Here is an 18,580-nt window from a genome sequence, read left to right as displayed (position 1 = left end):
AAATTAAACATCACGAAAACAAACTATCCAATCTATAAAGTAATAAACTAAAAATTCTCAAAAGAAGAGATACAAATGGCTAACAAATGTTTTACGAAGTGTTTGGCATCCTCAGCCATCAGGAAAACAAAGAGTAACGCTGCCTTGACCTTCCATTTCACCAAAGCCTTTAGGAAAACACGGGGCTCGAGATGACTCAACACTTACTAGCCCTGGCTGCTGCTCTGCCCGCCTTACAGTTCACACCCACCTAGTGCTTTACAATCCTTTGTAATTCTGGATGCAGGGAATCTGACCCTTATAAGCCCTGGGGCACCAAACATGCCTGTGGCACACACACACACACACACAACACACACACTAAAAACAAATCACAATCAAACAAAAAATAGACAACAGCGAATGCTAAAGAGGTTCCCTTATTGACTGCTTGTTGGAGAATAAACGGCTGTAGCAGCTGTGGACATCAGTATGCGACACTTGCACATACATGTGTCTGCTACTGCGCTATTCATAAAAGTTAGAAAAGAGACATCCTTTATATCTATCCATAGATTAATGCATAAAGAAAAGATGGTACATTCACACAGCTGAATTCATTTAGCCATAAATAAAACTGAAATCATGACATGTGCAGGAAAATGGGTGGGAATCTAAATTAGCATCTTAAGCAAAATAATCCAGAGTGAGAAAGACAAATGCTATGTTTCTTCTCTCCTATGTGGATCCTAGATTCTCTGTATATTTGTGTGCATATGTTCATGTACACATATGTAAAGATCAGAAGGGAACCCGGATCCTCAAGATCCAAGAGACAACATCTCTTTAGTGACCTGTGCCTCTCCAGCACTGGGGTTACAAGTACACGCCTGGCTTTTTTAAAATGTGGGTTCTTAGGATCGAACTCAGGTTATTCTGTTGCCCTGCAATCACTTTACTGACTGGGCCATCTCTCTAACCCCAAAACCCAAAATGTAATTTCTGCAGTGCATGTATGTGTATAGAGGAGTTTAAAACTGGAAAGGGGGCATGAGGAAATGGGGTGTTAAGGAAGGAGGAAGGGAAGGAAAAGATACGGGAATACCTGCGACATGAAGTGGATGGGGATATTGGGGAGGCTGGAGGGGACATGAAGGAGCAGGGGAATTGGAAAAGTACAGGAGAAAGATCATCATAAAATATAGGAAGATGCAATGATGAAATCTAGCAGTTTGAAAGCTAAGCTAAAAAGGTAAAAACCTAAGCACTAAAAAGGAATAAAGAATCTAATGAGGTAAGCACTATTACAGTAGAGTCTATGAGAGGAAACCTTCACTAGACTTTAACCAGCACTCTATTCTTGGACATGATGCTTTTTAATATCACTAACAGAAAATCCTGCCTATCAAACACTTACAATGCAGTAAGTTTGCTATACAGCCTTTGTTTTGTTTTGAAGTACTGAAGATCCAATCCAGGGCCCTGTACATACTGGGTAGGTACTCTGCCAAAGACCAATCTTCACCTCCATGATGGTTTTTCCTGCTTAGCATTGCTATTTTGTAATCCTGAATGAGTTGTTTCAGGTGTAGGCCTATCCTTAACATTTTTAGAAACATGTTAGTAAGTATTTGCAAATTGACAAAAGCATTGTGTATGTATGTGTGTGAGACAGTGCTAGTAATGAAACAGTTCTTAGAAGATCTAAAGGCCACTGGTGACATCATCCCACACATGTAAACATAATGACTGCTGACCCTTCATAGTTACATATTCCATATCTATGGGTAATCTACCTAGAATCAAAACTACTGGGCGAAAATATAATAGACTCTCCAGTCAAAACTTGAAGCCGCTATGTGTTGAACAGTATGCTGAGTCCATATAAACAGAAGGATGTGCTGGCATGCCCTGCTGTAGCTCCCCAAGGTACTCTTGGTTTCAGCACTGTTCACCTAGCATCTGTGTACTGTTATAAGGTACAATGGTACTGTCTGTTCTGAACACTTACAGACGATTTTTCTTACCGTTATTCCCTAAACAATCTGTTAGAACAACTCTTTACACAGAATTTACTCTCTACTGGATACTTAGTAAGTAATTAAGGAATGGTTAGTTAAGTAATTACCATAAATACTGTACTGCATAAGCATTTCAGAGATGACTTAAAGACAGTTTCCAACTTAATGATGGTTCAACTTAAGATATTTGAACTTTATCACGAACCCAGAGGGACAAAAATCTCACCCCAAGTCAAGCAGCATTTGTATACAAGAGGAGGTGCATAGGTTCTATGCAGATCACTTGATGAGACGTCAGCATCTATGGACCTTGCCACCTGTGGAGGTTTCCTAGAGTCTACCAATATCAAGGATCAAACAGATTTCTGCCTCTTGCTTCAGGAGAGTTTGGAATGTGTACGTTTCTGTCTGCTTCTCAACTTCTCCATTTTCTTTCTGGAGGATTAAAACTATCTTGGGAAAATTTTTTCCCAAGCTACTGTAATTCATCAAGTCTGAAGGTAACCTGTCTCTGTACTCTCAAACAACAAAGAACAAAAACTCCGTGGTTCCTACCCGGCTGCAAATGCTCACCAGCCATATCCTGATTTGGGATATACATGGGACTGACCAAATGTGCTTTAGGAAACGACGAAATCCAGAGTGTGCTGACTAACTCCATATTTGATTTATTTTTCTAACTTCCAGGTTTTCTTCTGCTCCAAGCCACTATGTCAAACTGTCTTAACATTTTGGTCCTGAGTGTCAAACAAACTTAAATAGGTCAAAACAGAGGTTTCTCTTGCCCTCCTTCATAAACAAGGCAACACCTCCAGTTCTTTCATTAGAATTCCCCTTACGAAAAACTGGAATCACAACAACCCTAACAAGAGTCCTTTTCTCATTCCTACCTTCAACCACACCGTCATCAGCACTCCTGCCTGCACGAAACACACGTCACACCAAAGCAGTCCATTTCTATTAGTCTCCCTTGGGGCCACCTGTACAAAATCATCCTCAGGATGTCATGTAGACTCCTGCAACTGTTCCTACTGCCACTTGGCCCTCCTCTTATAAAAACTATCCTTTACAAAGAAAGCACACATCACTAGTGGATGCTGACTTACTGGACTAGGACTCTGCTGGAAAATCTCCCCACTGTCTCCTATTGCATTCTTGAACTGACCTCTAAGACAGATAGTCACCTATGTCTTTTCAAACTTTTAAAAAATCCTGTCTCCAAAACAACAAAAATAGAATTCTTTTATATGGGCGCTATACATATTAAATATATATCCACGGTCAGCAAAATGGCTTAATGAGTAAAAGTGCTTCCAGCTAAGTCTGATAACCTCCATTCAATTCCTAGAACACACAGGATCAGGGGAGAGAATTGACTACTACAATTTGCTCTCTGACCGCACATGAGTGTCCTAGCATATGTGAGCTCCATTTCACCCCCCCCCCCACAGGAATAAATGTAAATTTCTAAAATAAAAAATACTTCCAAGGGCTAGATTTATTAATACTGGGAATCTCATTGATTTGAAATGTTTACAACTAAATACATCAATAAGGTAAAATTGCAGAATTAAATCATACACCACTGTATCAGGTTATAAGCAATACCTAAACTATACAGTATTTAGATAGTTGTCACTTAGTTGGTGACTGGGACTCAAGACAACCTTCAAAAAGACAGACTAGTGTCATATATGGTGGTTCAAGCCTATAATCCTAGAGCTTGAGAAGCTGAGGTAAGAGGTTTACCTCAAGTCCCATGCCAGCCTGGGCTACAAAGTGAGAACCTTTCTTTAAACAGTGTGAGTGGTGAGATATGAATGTAATTCCCTTTAACTTTTGTTTTGTTTTGTTTTGTTTTGTTTGTGAGACAGGGTCTTACTTTATAGCCCAGATTGTTCTTAACCTCACAATATAGTGCCCTTGAATCCACAGTTGTCTTATCTCAGCCTCTAAGTACCAGGGTTATAAGTGTGAACCAGTGTGCCCAGCTTACTGTATTACTTTTAAAACCATGTTGTCCGAACTATATAGAAACAGTATCAAAAATGGCGGTTTCATATATATGCGCCAAATATACTCTCTATGCTGCTAAATTTTTACCTTCTGGAATGAACCTTTCGCATTTATCATTAGCAATATGAATTACTAATCCTTTAAATTTGTTTACTTGTGTTCAAGTTCATATATTCACTACTCTGAGACTGAACGGTCTTAGTGTCTCTCATTCCTGCTCTGTCTCTCAAGGAGAAAATCTTTTATCTGATTCAGTACATCCTTTTCCAAATAAGACTTACAGAAGGTGCAATTGACTGAGAGTGTGGAGAGATGACCATCAATTCACTGCTAGTAGAAATATAAGACAATATAACTTCTTCTTAAAAAAAATTCACTGCTAGTAGAAATATAAGACAATATAACTTCTTCTTAAAAGCAAGATAACAAAACCCAAAAATCTTTTAGAAGATGTACCATTGAGAGCAACTTCTCTTGTAGTGGTTTTCTCCAACAGAATACTTGTATACATGTAAAGGGTTGTGTACAAGAGTATATCTTAATAAAATTATAATCAAATCATTAATAATGAGGAATTAAATTCATATAATGGCAAACACAAAAAAGAATAAAGCAGCCTTTCATACACTAATGGTAAACAAAAGTCATGTTGAAGATAGATCAAATATTATTAAAACATTTTAAAATAGGGACCAGAAAATTGTCTTGAGAGGATATCCTGTATAGCAAGATGCTTAACAGCATCTCTGGTTCTAGCCACTAGATGTCAGCATGCCCACTCTCCAGTTAGGGAGAAACAAAACTGCCCCAGACATTGTAAACCATGTTGAGGAGGGACTTTTCCTTGGCCTTGAGCTACTTATTGCTTCAAGTACTGAGCAATGACAACCATGAAAAATTCCCAAAATATTTTTGAATTATGATGCAAATTAATCAATATGTACTACCACTATCCAGGCAATCACTCTAAGTCAAGCATACTGAGATTCCCACACATGATGAAATATACTGTTTACAATACAATTAAGTGTATATTATCATTCCTACTGAGCAGACAAGGGGAGCAGGGTATGGCAGCACGTCTCCTTAACTCCAAAACTCAAGACACTAATGGAGGAGGGTTAAGAGTTTAAGACGAGACCAGGCTATTCAAGAAAACCAACCCTGTCTCAAACACAAAACAAAATCTCAACAAGGCCAGAACCTTTTTAAAAAGCGTGTCTAAGATCAAAGTTATTAAGCAAAGGCACAGAATTTGACCCACGTAGGGATATCCAATGTTCTGGTTTGTTTAAGACATCTCAACATTTATTCTGATATGTCTGCTCAAAACAAACAAACAAAGAAGGTAAAAACTAACAAGAAATTAACTAAATAATTTCTATTAAACTTCAATTAAGATGAACAAATGTCTGAGACTGGAACTATGACCTGCTCCATCCTGGAGAACACAGCTAAGGGTTCAAGGCTCTCTTTCACCCAAGAATACCAGCACGTTCATCTTTGTCCCGGCATGTTCATTAGGCACAGATTCCATGCTGCTGGGGTATACCAAAGACTAGAGGCTTCTAACTTACATCATGCCTAATACAGTGGCTCAGGAATTATTCTAGGGAAGGAAGCAGTTAAAGTGACCTATATATGCACTAGAGTTTTATTCATCCATAAAGAAATGAAATTATATCACTTGTAATAAAAATGGATGGAATTAATTGATCATCACACACACACACACACACACACACACACACACACAGAGAGAGAGAGAGAGAGAGAGAGAGAGAGAGAGAGAGAGAGAAGAGGAATAAAAGGTCTGAATAGTTTTTACAAAGAAAATATAGAAGTGGCCAATGGGTATGAAAAATGGAAAATATCCAGCAATGCAAATCAATATCATAATTCAGTATTCTCTCATACCCTTAGTATAGCCAAAATTAAAAATATATATAACAATGAGAAATATGTGGAAAAATGGAATCTTCACATTGTCTTTTTGTACTTCTTTACATTTATTTTTCCTTCTTTCCTTCCTCTATCCCTCCATCCCTCCCTTTTTCCTTCATTTCTGAGATAACATCTCACTGTATGTCTCAGGATAGTCTCAAATTTACAACTCTTCTTACCCCTAGCCTCAGCCTCCCATGTGCACTACCAAGCCTATTTTGTTGTTTGCTTTTGTTTGGGGTTTTGGTTTTGAGTCAAACCATCTTGGAACCCTTGATCGTCCTGCCTCAGCCATGAACATCTTCATTTCTGCTTAAGTTGTTTATTGACAGCCTCCCCAACTGTACACTGAACTCTGAGAACAAGATCCAAATGCATCTTGCCCATCTCATGTATGTTTGAGACATCTAGTCAAAGACCACTGCCCTAACTCTATGCTGTTTTCATTGTTAGGGTTCTCAATGTTCTATCTGGTTAAGAAACTTGTGAATCCAAATTCTTCTAGCATATTTGTAATCATAACATTGTATCATGGATACATTTAACATATACAGCTTATGAATAATCCCCAAGTCACTAATAAGGTTGAAAATGGTAATCTTGCCCATTACCTAAGAAGACATACATCCCTGCCATATCCACTAACCTCCACTACACTGAATCAATAGCTTCAAGGAAGAATAGAAAAACACTGCCTATCTCACACTTTCAACCTTAGGAGGGATACACAGGAGCTTTCATTCTATGAAGCCCATCCTTACCTGAACTATTCATGGAACTTTCTTATATTGGCCCTTCCCTAACTTCACCACATCACGCTATAATCCTTTGTTAACAAGTCTGTCTCAGTAGCAAGGTCAAGCTCTAATCTTAGAGAATAGATATTGAAGTTCCTTAAAGCCTAGCATCCTACCAAAATTTTGTTAGCACTAAAAAAATCTGAACATGCCTTGCAACTCAGATATAACATTTCCTCTTTTCATAGTCAGTGTTACCACATGAAATCCAAAGACCCTGTAAATCCGCTTACCTGTAGCAAAAAGGAAGCTGCATAGTTCAATAGACAAGGATGGTGCACAAAATTTAAGTTGTGTTTATACTGTGTTTCTCCAGTATTTTCTATGATTTGGGGATCAATGTACACTCCTGTTTCAAATGGTCTGGATGACCATAGGCAATGAACCAGAGCTGTCAAATAGTAATTAAATTCTTTACAGATCTTGCTGCTAATACTGAACTCTGACTTTGCCTAATGGGAAAGAGAGAAAACAGTCATTAACATCTATTATTTTTGTTCACTTTATTCCTAACAAGTCCCACATATCTATACCTGATTATTTACAAAAACGGTCATTTAACACAGTTTTATCCTTTATACCTTCTGTACAAGGTCCTTTTTCTTAGCAGCTGTCAAATTATCGCGATACCTAATAATAAAAACAAACACAATAACACATTTAAAATGCCATTGGATATAATATTTCTGAATGTAAAATAAATTCTTTAAAATGTGTATTTTAGTTCCATTGGTAAAATACCTGTCACAGAAGCACAAGTACCTGAATTTACCTCTCTAACCCCCTCATAAAAACCAGGTTTGGGGGGGTTGGGGATTTAGCTCAGTGGTAGAGTGCTTGCCTAGGAAGCGCAAGGCCCTGGGTTTGGTCCCCAGCTCCGAAAAAAAGAACCAAAAAAAAAAAAAAAAAAACCAAAAAAAAAAAATAAATAAAAAAAAAAAACAAAAAAAACAGGTTTGGTTGACATATCTTTAACCTAGCACTGTAGATCTCTGGGGCTCACTGTCTAGCTGGTCCAGGGAATCAGTGAGCTCCTGGTTCAGTTAGAGATGATAAAGTGCAAAGCAATAGTGGAAGACACTCGACAGTCACCTCTGACCTCCACGTGACTATACATGCAAGTATACATACACAATCGTGCACACACACACACAGTATATTGTAAACAAATGCAAATGTGAACAGACACAAATATTTAATTGTCTAGTTAAAGATTTTATACTTTGGTTGTACGTTTTCTATGAAGAATTTTTAAAGTTAGGGTTTTCAAGTGGAATTACGCATTAGACCATTTGTGTAGCATGCGTGAGGTCAAGTTCAACCTCGAGTACTGCAAAAAAAAAAAAAAAGATAAATAAAAAGAGGCTCAAACTTCAGTTGGAGGATGACAAGATTAGCAAGTAAAGTGCTTGCCGTGAGCTCTTACCACCTGAATTTGATATGCAGAACCCACGTACAAGGAAAGAACTGACTGCACAAAACTGGTCTCAACTCTCCATATAATTATGGTACATGCACACCCATATACATACAGACACAATAATGATAAATTTTAAAAACTGAATCAGACATTTCAGATGTGCCCTTACAGTAAATAAAACTGAATAGAAAACATTCTTTTATTGGTCCATTATTAAAGAAAGCAGTTAATCACTGATACAGAACCCATTTTCTTTATGTAAAATAAGGTCTATTTTTCATAAAGCAGCTCAATGAGATGACTGAGCAGGCAGAGACTCTTAACATTGAGCCCGATGACCTGACCTTGGGCAGGGGACATCACAGGGTGGAAGAAGAAAACAGACTCTTGAAAGTTGTCCTTTGACCTCCACACAAATTGTTACACACACACACACACACACACACACACACACACACACACACACACACACACTCAGAGCCACGAACACACATAGGCACGAACACATGCAAACATGCACACAAAACAAATAAATGTCAAAAAGTTAGTTTATAGGTATAGCAAAACAGACAATAAAATCAGAAACATAATCTTTTTCTTATCTGAGAACAGCTGTCTAAATCATTTCTACATATTTTAACATTGACAGAGCTATACAAAGAGCAAAAGGCCAGAAGTAAAGCTTAGAGGGTCACATAGGCAGGCCCTCTTGCTTTCCAGAAAAATGTTCTTTTTACCAGAAAAAGTACATATACTTCAACAGTTATCAACAAATGATTAATTTTTCTTTAACATGAAAATTTTAATTAACAAAGCTGAGTGCAACAGTGCCATTACATAACAAACCAATCCTTAACACAGACTTTTAACCCCATGTGCTCTATGGGGGGAATTGAAAAATAGCACAGCTACAGTTTTGGTGTCTTAAGATACCTCCATAACACATCTTGAAATCACTTATAAAGTTACATATGGCAGAGTCAGAAAGAGAAATACTATGTTTTCTCTCATTTGTGGATGTAATATTTTATATAGACAGAAAATATCATTTATGTATACATATGATAAACAGAAGCGATAGTGGAGAATAGAAGTAGACTAGCAAGAAGGGGTAGAACAGAAAAGGCGCGGAGGAGCAAATCCAAACAAGGAGCACGGTGCTCTATAACGAACATGTCTTCAGAAAAACCAGCACTTCGTACAGTGAGTATAGCTCAATAACATTTTACATAATAAAAATAACAACATAGCTATCATAGTCATAAAGTCAGACACCCCAAAAGCCATGCTACCTATTTCCAAAGACCCTGGCAGAAAATTGATAGGAATTTTATTATAGTTACATGATAAACAGAGAATTATGGAGGAGAAATTCCTAAAATCATTTAAAGAGAGATGGGGGCTTGTACCTGTACATTATGTAACAGAGTTGGTTCAAGATAGTGGCATCCAAGCTTAGGAATGCAGAATGAAAGACCACAGGAGGAAACAACACCACCAATGGAAGGTCATAATTTATATATATGTCACACACCTTTGGGAAAGAATATTAATATTAATATACATATTAGTGTCCATTAATCAATGAAGCTTACTCAAAGACTCATAGATATAAGATAAACAATATGGCAGCAGTAGTACATTTGGACCTCTATAATTCCTAAATAAAAAGGGTTTCTATTAGTCTTTTTAAAATACAACTCATCGAACACCAACCTTAACTCAAAATTATTTCTAAGACCATTATTAAAATATTTCACTTAGGTGGGCCAAGTGATGCATGCCTTTAATCCCGGCACTTAGGAAGTAGAGGCAGGTAGTTCTCTATGAGTTTAAGTTCAGCCAAGGCTATTCAGTGAGATCCTGCCTCAAAAAATACTATTTTTATTATGGGACTGGGGCAATGGCTCCGCGGTTAAGAGCATTGTCTGGTCTTCCAGAGGACCCAGCACCTACACGGTGGCTTACAACCATCTCTAATTCCAGTTCCAGGGGATCTGATGCCCTCTTTTTTTACCTCTGTGACAGCAAGTATTCACATAATGTGCAGATGTTAGTACAGGCAAAGCACCCATATAAATAAAATTAAAATAAATCTTTAAAATCCATCTTAGCACAGGAAAAACATGTTAGAATAAAGAAGCATTATTTAAAGTAGGCAGAATGTTTGCCTAGCACAAAGAAGGCCCTGGTTTCAATCCGCAGTGCCATATAAACTAGGAGTGGTGATGCAAGCCTTTAATCCTGGTACACCAGGTGAGAGGCTCAGATGATCCTGTGTGCTGGCTAGTTTTACATCAACAGGATATACACTGGAGTCATTTGGGGATAGGGAACCTCACATGAGAAAAGAGCCGCACCAAACTGGCCACCCTGTGGAGCATGTTCTTGATCGACGTGGGAGGGCTCAGCTCCCTGTAGGTGGTGACACAGTAGTTTTGGATGCTATAAAAAAGCAGGCTGAGCCAGTCCCAAGGAGCAAGTCAGTAAGCACTGATCCTCCAATGGCCTTTGCTTCCCTTCCTACCTTGAGTTTCCTGCCCTACATTCCCTTCATGATAGACTGTAACTAGGGCATGTAAACTGAAATAAATCCTTGCTCCTCAAGTTGCTTTCAGTTGTGGTGCTTTGTTATAGCAATAGAAACCCTAAGACACTTGGCTACACATCAAATTTGTGGCCACCGTAGGCTACATGAGACCTACGTCCAAAGGAAAGAAAAACCAATTAGGTTATTAGTGTATGAAAATAGAAAACTGGGGAAAGGGAGACTACAATGGGGGCTTTGTGGTGGTGATTGTTTTGTCCCTGTTAAATCCTATAAAACAATAAAAGAACTAAATTTATGAAATTACTAGGTACCAGAAGAAATCAAAGTCAGGAGTCAAAAAAATCAAAGTTCAAAGTCAGGAGTACAAATCTGAAGAAGACAACATTTTCTTTTTTTATGCCTGGGGACAAGAATAAACATAGATGGACAAAAACATGATGCCAGACACAGCCTTTTACCCAGGACCTTGTTTATCAGGTCAATATATGTTAAAGTGGCATCTGAACTAAAACCAAGTCATTTTCCTCTATACCTGTTCTATCAAAGTCAGTTGTTCAGATGAAACAACACTTGCTCTACTAAAGTCAGTTACTCAGGTAAAACTCAACCATTAATTTTAAAATATGGCTATTTTAACTACTTAGGAAGATTGTAACATACCTTAAATCTAAATCACAGGCTAATAAGGTGACTAGCTGTCATAAATATATGATTTGTGTACTACCTTCTCATAGAAGTCCAAAATAAAGTGCAATAGTAATGTACTGCTGCTCTCCAGGCGTATTGCCACCATGGACAGCCAGCCTATGTACTCAATCAACTGAGACACAGAATCCATGGATCCACCCAAAGTTGTCTCCCTGCAATAAGAAATCATAATACTTAGATAAACACCAGTAAAAGCGCTCAGTTCCAAGTTACAGATAAGCAATGTAAAGCAATGGATGGATAGGGAATTCAAAAACTGTAAATTCTCCAATGTACAATTTGCTGTTTTAAAAGATAAAAGCACAGCGATTAACCACAGTATTACTCTTAATGGCAGTGGTTGTTGTCCTCCTCCTCTTCTTCTTCCTCCTCCTCTTTTTTTTTTTTTTGAGATATGGCCTCACTACACAGCTCTAGCTGTCCTGGAACTCACTACTATGATGCAGAACTCAGCAGATCTGCCTGCTTCTTCCTCCCAAGAGCTGGGATTAAAGGCAGGCACCACCGAGGCACAGCACTTTTGTCTTCTAAGGAACCATTAAGAGCAACTCAATTTTAGCACTTGGAAGGCACTTAAGGAAGGTCAAGAGTTCAAATGCTGAAAATTTGAGGGCCACTAGAGGTACATGACTACCTCGAAAAATGAAATAAAATGAAAATGATATATGTTGGACTGGAGAGATGGCTAGGAGGACAAAGCATTTGTCATGTAACCCTGACAACATGAAATCAACCCCCAGAAGCCATAGACAGTGGAAGGAGAGAGTCAATCACACAGTATTGTCCTCTGACCTTCCCACATACCATGGCATCGTGTGTACATGTACATGTAACATATATAAACACACTGCCAGACTAATAGTAAGCGTTATAAAATTTTAGAAACTGTTTGGTTATTATAATGGTACCATTTTAATAGCTGAGATGGTATCTAGAGTTCCCAGGAATTATTCTTAGGAATAATACAAGGAGAAAAGTAAAATGTGAAGAAGAGTTTGGGGATAGAGAGATGATTTAGCAGTAGAAAGAATGTACTGCTCTGGGGTTGGGGATTTAGCTCAGTGGTAGAGCGCTTGCCTAGGAAGCGCAAGGCCCTGGGTTCGGTCCCCAGCTCCGAAAAAAAGAAAAAAAAAAAAAAAAGAATGTACTGCTCTTCAAGGTATTCCAAGTTCGAATCCAGTGGGTGGCTCACAATCATCAGTAAACTTTCGCTTCAGGGGAATCCAACACCTTTGGCCTCCAAGGGCACCTACATTTAACTATACACATCATACATATACACTTATTAAAAACTAATAAAAACAGTTCTTAAAAAGAAAAGCCATTGAGTCAATAACTATTAAAACTGGATGATGGATGTGTAAGTATGGTGTTTAATCTTGATTCTTAACTTGATACGATCTAGAATCAGCATGGAAACCAACCTCTAGTCATGTCTGTGAGAGATTAGTGAGACGAGGGTAACTGAGGTGTAGGAGGACTCACCCTAAATACAGGTGGTACTGCTGTTTCATGGGTTGGGGTCCTGAACACAAGCATGAGTTGCTCTGTTTACTAAATGTCAAAAGAATATGGACAGCTGCCTCATGGTCCCACAACCACCCCTTCGCCACCACAATGGACTACATATTCTCAACTGTGAGCCAAAATAAACCCTCTTTCCTTCCTGGACTTTGCCAGGTCCTTCCTTTGGTGCAACAAAAAAGTAATTTACCAGAGGCTGGTAATATTGTACTGTGTGTGTGTTTCTATCTTTGGAATTATTTTTATTGTCTATTTATAATTTAAAGCATTTTTGTATTCCATGGAAATCTCATAAATGTATTTTGATCATATTCACCCCAACTCTTCCCTTTAACTCTTCCTACCTCCCTATGCCCCTTCACCTTTATGTTCTTTTTTACAATTTAATAAGCCATCAACTCCACGTTTTTGCTATCCACACATTTCTGAGGGTTATTCACTGAAGTATGGTCTGTCTACCTTAAGGAAACGGAGTTCATCCTAGAAGCTATAAAGTACTCTTAGCTACCCAGGGGTGGAGTCTTCTGGATTGCTAGCATATCGACAAGCTGCACTATAAGTTCAATATTCCCTTTTTGCTATATTACCTAGTGCCACATAACTCAAAAGGGTTGCTTTCTGGTTTATCTAAATAGTAACTTAGAAACTTGATTTTTCTTTCAGGATTATGGGAATGAAATATAAAGATTAACTATAAAACATTTCCAGGAAAGTTCTACGTATTTTCATAAAATAATTAAGTCTCACGCCATAATATTAGATTCCATATGCAAACATTTTTATGTAGAACATTTCTGTGGACGGCCATAGGATTAACTCACAGAGGACTGTCTGTCATGGGCTGCACCTGTGCTTCTGTAGAGAGCCACAACAGCCAATTCTGCAGTAAGTCTTTCAGACATTGAAGAAGACTGCACTGAAGAGGGAAAACAAAACAAAACAAAATCATCCAAAGCAAATAGTAGCTAGACCGAACAGACTAGAAATAGAATGTGAAGATGGCGGTGGCCCACTTACAACTCAGTTGCTACTGACATGCTCAGTCTCCAAAACGGAGCTGAATGCAAGCACATGCTTATGTTATCAATTTTTTTCTAGAACATACTAAAACAAGACTTCAAGCTTAGCCTAGGAACAGAGTCTTCTCTAAATCATACTCCTTTATAACATCCTTTATTTCATCAAAGAAACCAGCAGTCCTGGCCATGCACAGTGGCATAATCTATATTGGCAGCACTCAGGAGGCAGAGGTAGGGAGATAAGAGGTTGAAACAGAGTAGTACATAGTAAGTTTGATGCCAGCCTGGGCCGCAAAAGACTCTATCTCAGAAACAAAATCATCCCTAGTGTCCTCTCCAAGATCATCTCAAGTTGCTACCAGTAAGAGTTTTCCAGGCTTTTTCTTTGTGGTCTCTTAAGTACAAGCTATTTCCTTTCTGCTGGTTATAATCTTCTATAATTCTGGAAAACGTTTCTAATGTCTGAGTTCTCAGACTTTTTACCCTGTGTTCCCAAGGCCTCATTCACAATTCCTTAACTATCTTCAGTAAGTCTCAGTTTGGGTCTCAAAATTAAAAACTGCTCTCTATCCTTGATTCATTTTCTGTTTCCTTTCCTCCTTCCGTCTCTCCTCCCACCCCCTTCCTCTACTCTTAGACATGAAGAGATAGACGGACAAATAAATGGGTCCATGCACAGCAGGTTGAATCATGAATAACTGCTATCAGCCCCTGACCTACACAAATAACACCTGCCTACAGCTCACCAGAACATCCGCAGCTAAGGGGCTCTTTAAACTGCTGGCATGAGTGGACATTTTTGAAAAGAACTCAACTAGAAGATTAGGAGAGAATTGTAAGAGATTTTATTTTTCGAAATAGTCTCTGAAAGTTTAGTAGCTGGGATAACTGGTATTTTCATTTGAATAACAGTATTCATATAGTAGTAAGTTACAAGTAATGTAATTTGTAAATTCAAGTTAATAGTTAATGTGATAGGCAACAAAGTGACATGCAATGAATTATGAGAAATACTAACCAGAACAACTTATTTTTCCTGTAAATGCAGTCAACAGTGAGTAATGTGAGAGGCAAACTAAAGAAATAGTCTACCATCAGTGCTTTCAAAGGAAAATAGGTATTCGATAAGAAAGTGACTCAAGGAATTTGGTTGGCTTTGGTCACTATTGCACCCTACAACTGTTAAAAATAATTAGAGCATCGTGGCTCACATCCCTAATCCTAGTGCCTGGAAAACTAAGTTAAGAAGACAGATGCAGGTTAAAGGTTATCCTGAGTTCCAGGGAGACCTGGGCTACATAGGTAGACCCTGTTTCAACCTCACATCCTTAACTCCCAAAAAACTTTCAAAAGAGAAATTAGTATATTATGATATATAGTATGATATTAATAATTAGTATATTTATGAAATATACTAACGTAAGTATTATGTTCAAAATTCTAGCAATGCATTGCGATAAAAATATCATTCATTATATTCTAAGAGACTGGAGCTTTGGCTGGATTTTATAGCCAGAGTTAATTCTGTACCTTGAGGTCGTTTGAGATTGCTAGCTACTGTGTACCTGATTTGTTTGTTTAACCTGCCTTTATGAAAACAATGCTCCAATCGACCCTGCTGGCCCTGAATTTCCCACAGAATCATCTTTTAAATCGTACGCTAGTGCATAGCTGTAATCTTAAATTATGTAATTTCCAAGTCCCTGACCCAGAACAACGCATGGGCATAATTTGTTTAAAGCAGCAACTATAGAGGTTGAAAGCAACCTTTTAAAATGAATATTCACTGTAAATGTTGAGCACAACACTTATGGATATCAGTTGATATAAACAATAGTATTTATAGTTCTGTTTTATTGTCTGGGTCAATTAGGGTCAGTTGGAACCAGTGGCTTAATCCCTTGTAAAACTCTGTTCAAATTTTCAGAAAAGTATCAGATCCTTGCTCACAGTTAAATGACTCCAGGAGGAAGGGCTGTTACTTCTTTAGTGTGATACTGATGCACTGTTAGTGATGGGGAGTTAAGAACAATGCATTTAATCCAGGCACAAAGGCATAAATAAAAAACTTCATATACAGTTGAGTATTTCTCAGTGGGTTTGCTCATTGTTAATATGCATTTGACATGTTTTTCGCTGCTTACTACTATAAAAAGTTCAGGAAAAGTGTGTGACCAAGCTTTCAAATCAGAAAGTTCCATACACTTTAATTTCCATAATATGGAATAGTTACAAAGTAAATGCAGTGGCTAGGTGCAGTGAGACATACCCACCCGTGCTATCGTGCTATCAGCGCTGGGAGAGCAAGGACCAGAAGGACTGCTGCTATCCCAGCCTGTCCATGGACCAAATCCCAGGCAAGTCTAAGCTACAATACCTAGCAAACCCTTGGACTGAAAGGGAGGAAGAGGAGAAAGAAGAAAGGGAAGAAAAACTGGAGGGAAGGAAAGGAGGGCAGGTAAAATTCCAAGCCATGACAAACACATTGTGGTGTACGTGCACAAACACACGCGCGCACACACACACACACACACACACACACACACACACACACACACACAGAGAGAGAGAGAGAGAGAGAGAGAGAGAGAGAGAGAGAGAGAGAGAGAGAGAAATGTCACAAAATTACAAAAGAGAGGAAAATAGAAAATCACTGCCAGAATTCCACTTTGGAATTATAGAACATCAGTTAACAGAAGTATGTTTTTTCCTGAGTATGACTCAGATATGTTTTTACCTTGAAATAAATGGATGATGTAAAGAAGAGAGGTGCTAGATGATCAAGAAGAAGTGGCTTTATCTCTAGAAAATAGAAGATAAAAGGAGTATTCAAAAATCTTTAATCTTCTTATATTACACTGAATCAAATAAGTTCAAGTTCTGGTGGTTTCAGTAAAAATGTCTCCCATAAGTTGAGTTCAAATGCTTGGTCCCTAAATGGTGTCGATATTCAAGTGGGCTTCAAGGCTTCAAAGCCTAGGCCACTTCTAAGCCACTCTCTGCCTCATCCTTATGCTTTAAGAAGCGATCCCTTCCTTATATTCCCGGCCTACCTCTATGCTCTACTGCTGTGGATTCTAACACGCTGGAATTGTAAACCAAGTTGTAAAACAAACTCTAAATTGTCTCAGGCATGGTATTAAATCACAGCCGAATAAAAGTTACTGGGGCTGGAGAGATGGCTGAGGGCTTGAGAGCACTGACTGCTCTTCCAGAGGTTTTGAGTTCAATTCTCAGCAAACTCATAGTGGCTCACAACCATTTGTAATGACATTTGATGCCCTCTTCTGGTGTGTCTGAATACAGTGTACTCATATATATAAAATAAATAAATCTTAAAAAAAAGTAACCGATAAGTTTTCATGGTACATACCAGAGAAGCTACTGAATGGAATCCAGGCCAGAAGCTTAAGGAACTGTGACCGACAAGAGAAGCCATCCCAGAGAGGCAGGCTTTTATACAGGAATGCCTCACAGGAGTAAAATCCCTCCTGAAATACATGGTGATCATAAAACCTTGTATAGAATCACGAAGGCTAGTCTAACAACCATTTTATTTTGTGCTATAGTTGTTTCAGATGTGTGAGGGCATCTAAGCAATGTCAATACATGACAGGATAAAAAATACACCTGCAAGGACATATGACACACTCTGAAATGTTTGTAGCTTTTAAAAATATAAGTCATGGGCTGAAACCGGAGCTCAGTCAGGGTGCTTGCCTAATATGCAGAACCACCTAAACTGGATGTGGTCATGCACTCCTGCAATCCCAGATTTCAAAGTGTGGAGACAGGATGATCTGATCAGGTGTTCAGAGTCATTCTCGGGCCAGCCTGGGCTAACGAGGCCCTGTCAAAGGATTAATTAATTAATTAAAACACAATTCACAGGCTGAGGATATGGAGCAGTGGTAGAATAAGGGCTCACCTAGTACACACAAGGCCCTTGGTCAGATTGACAGCACTTGCCCCAACCTTATATGGTAGTAACCCTCTAAGACTTATATTCCTGGATAATTCAATTAATTGAATGCATCACAACCATTTGTTTTCTTAAACTTATAGAAATTTCCATTGTATTTAAAATTTTAAACATATTCCTTCTTCAAATATAATAGTATAAAAATAAACACCAGTCCAACTTGGCTCTCTAAATTTCATTTGGAGAAAATAATATTTTTAAAATATGCCAAGAATAAGGAAAATTAGAAAATAAAAATAAAAATTGATGACAGCAGGTACCACGGCTTAGAGTACAGTTCTGTTGGTAGACTGCTTGCTTAGTATGCACCAGGCCCTTGTTTTGATCCCCAATATTGCAAACTATCAGGTGTATGTATGTGTGATACATAAGACTCTACCTCTAAAAGCGAAGAATGTCAGTTACACAAGAAAATACTGCAATGAGCATCCAAATGAATCTTAAGAATGATGGGGTCACTAGAAACCAGATAAAACCTTACTTGTAAGAAGCACTGCACCCTGATGACCATGTCCAGAAAGTTTATAAACTCCTTTTCTTGTTGATAATCATTCATATTATACCACACACACTCTAGAGAAGAAATTATGAATATAAGCATCTGGTCAGACAATAATAA

General features: G+C 38.2%; 1 protein-coding gene across 4 annotated transcripts in view; it reads right to left on the bottom strand.

The window, feature by feature from the left end:
• Cenpi (centromere protein I) overlaps positions 1-18,580 on the bottom strand; it is a 51,680-nt gene that overhangs the window by 2,935 nt on the left and 30,165 nt on the right. For all 4 annotated transcript variants that reach the window (NM_001431557.1, NM_001431556.1, NM_001431555.1 and 1 more), the window contains 8 exons: positions 18,443-18,534; positions 17,353-17,470; positions 16,717-16,781; positions 13,782-13,876; positions 11,453-11,588; positions 9,587-9,711; positions 7,339-7,387; positions 6,991-7,209 (listed from right to left, as the gene is read on the bottom strand). In NM_001431557.1, coding sequence (NP_001418486.1) covers positions 6,991-7,209; positions 7,339-7,387; positions 9,587-9,711; positions 11,453-11,588; positions 13,782-13,876; positions 16,717-16,781; positions 17,353-17,470; positions 18,443-18,534 — 899 coding nt within the window. The remainder of the gene's footprint in view (positions 1-6,990; positions 7,210-7,338; positions 7,388-9,586; positions 9,712-11,452; positions 11,589-13,781; positions 13,877-16,716; positions 16,782-17,352; positions 17,471-18,442; positions 18,535-18,580) is intronic.

This window comes from Rattus norvegicus, chromosome X, assembly GCF_021556685.1.
Source record: "Rattus norvegicus strain SHRSP/BbbUtx chromosome X, alternate assembly SHRSP_T2T, whole genome shotgun sequence".
Lineage (NCBI taxonomy): Eukaryota > Metazoa > Chordata > Mammalia > Rodentia > Muridae > Rattus > Rattus norvegicus.
Note: the sequence above shows the minus strand (reverse complement) of the source record. Positions and strands in the feature narration are given on the sequence as shown.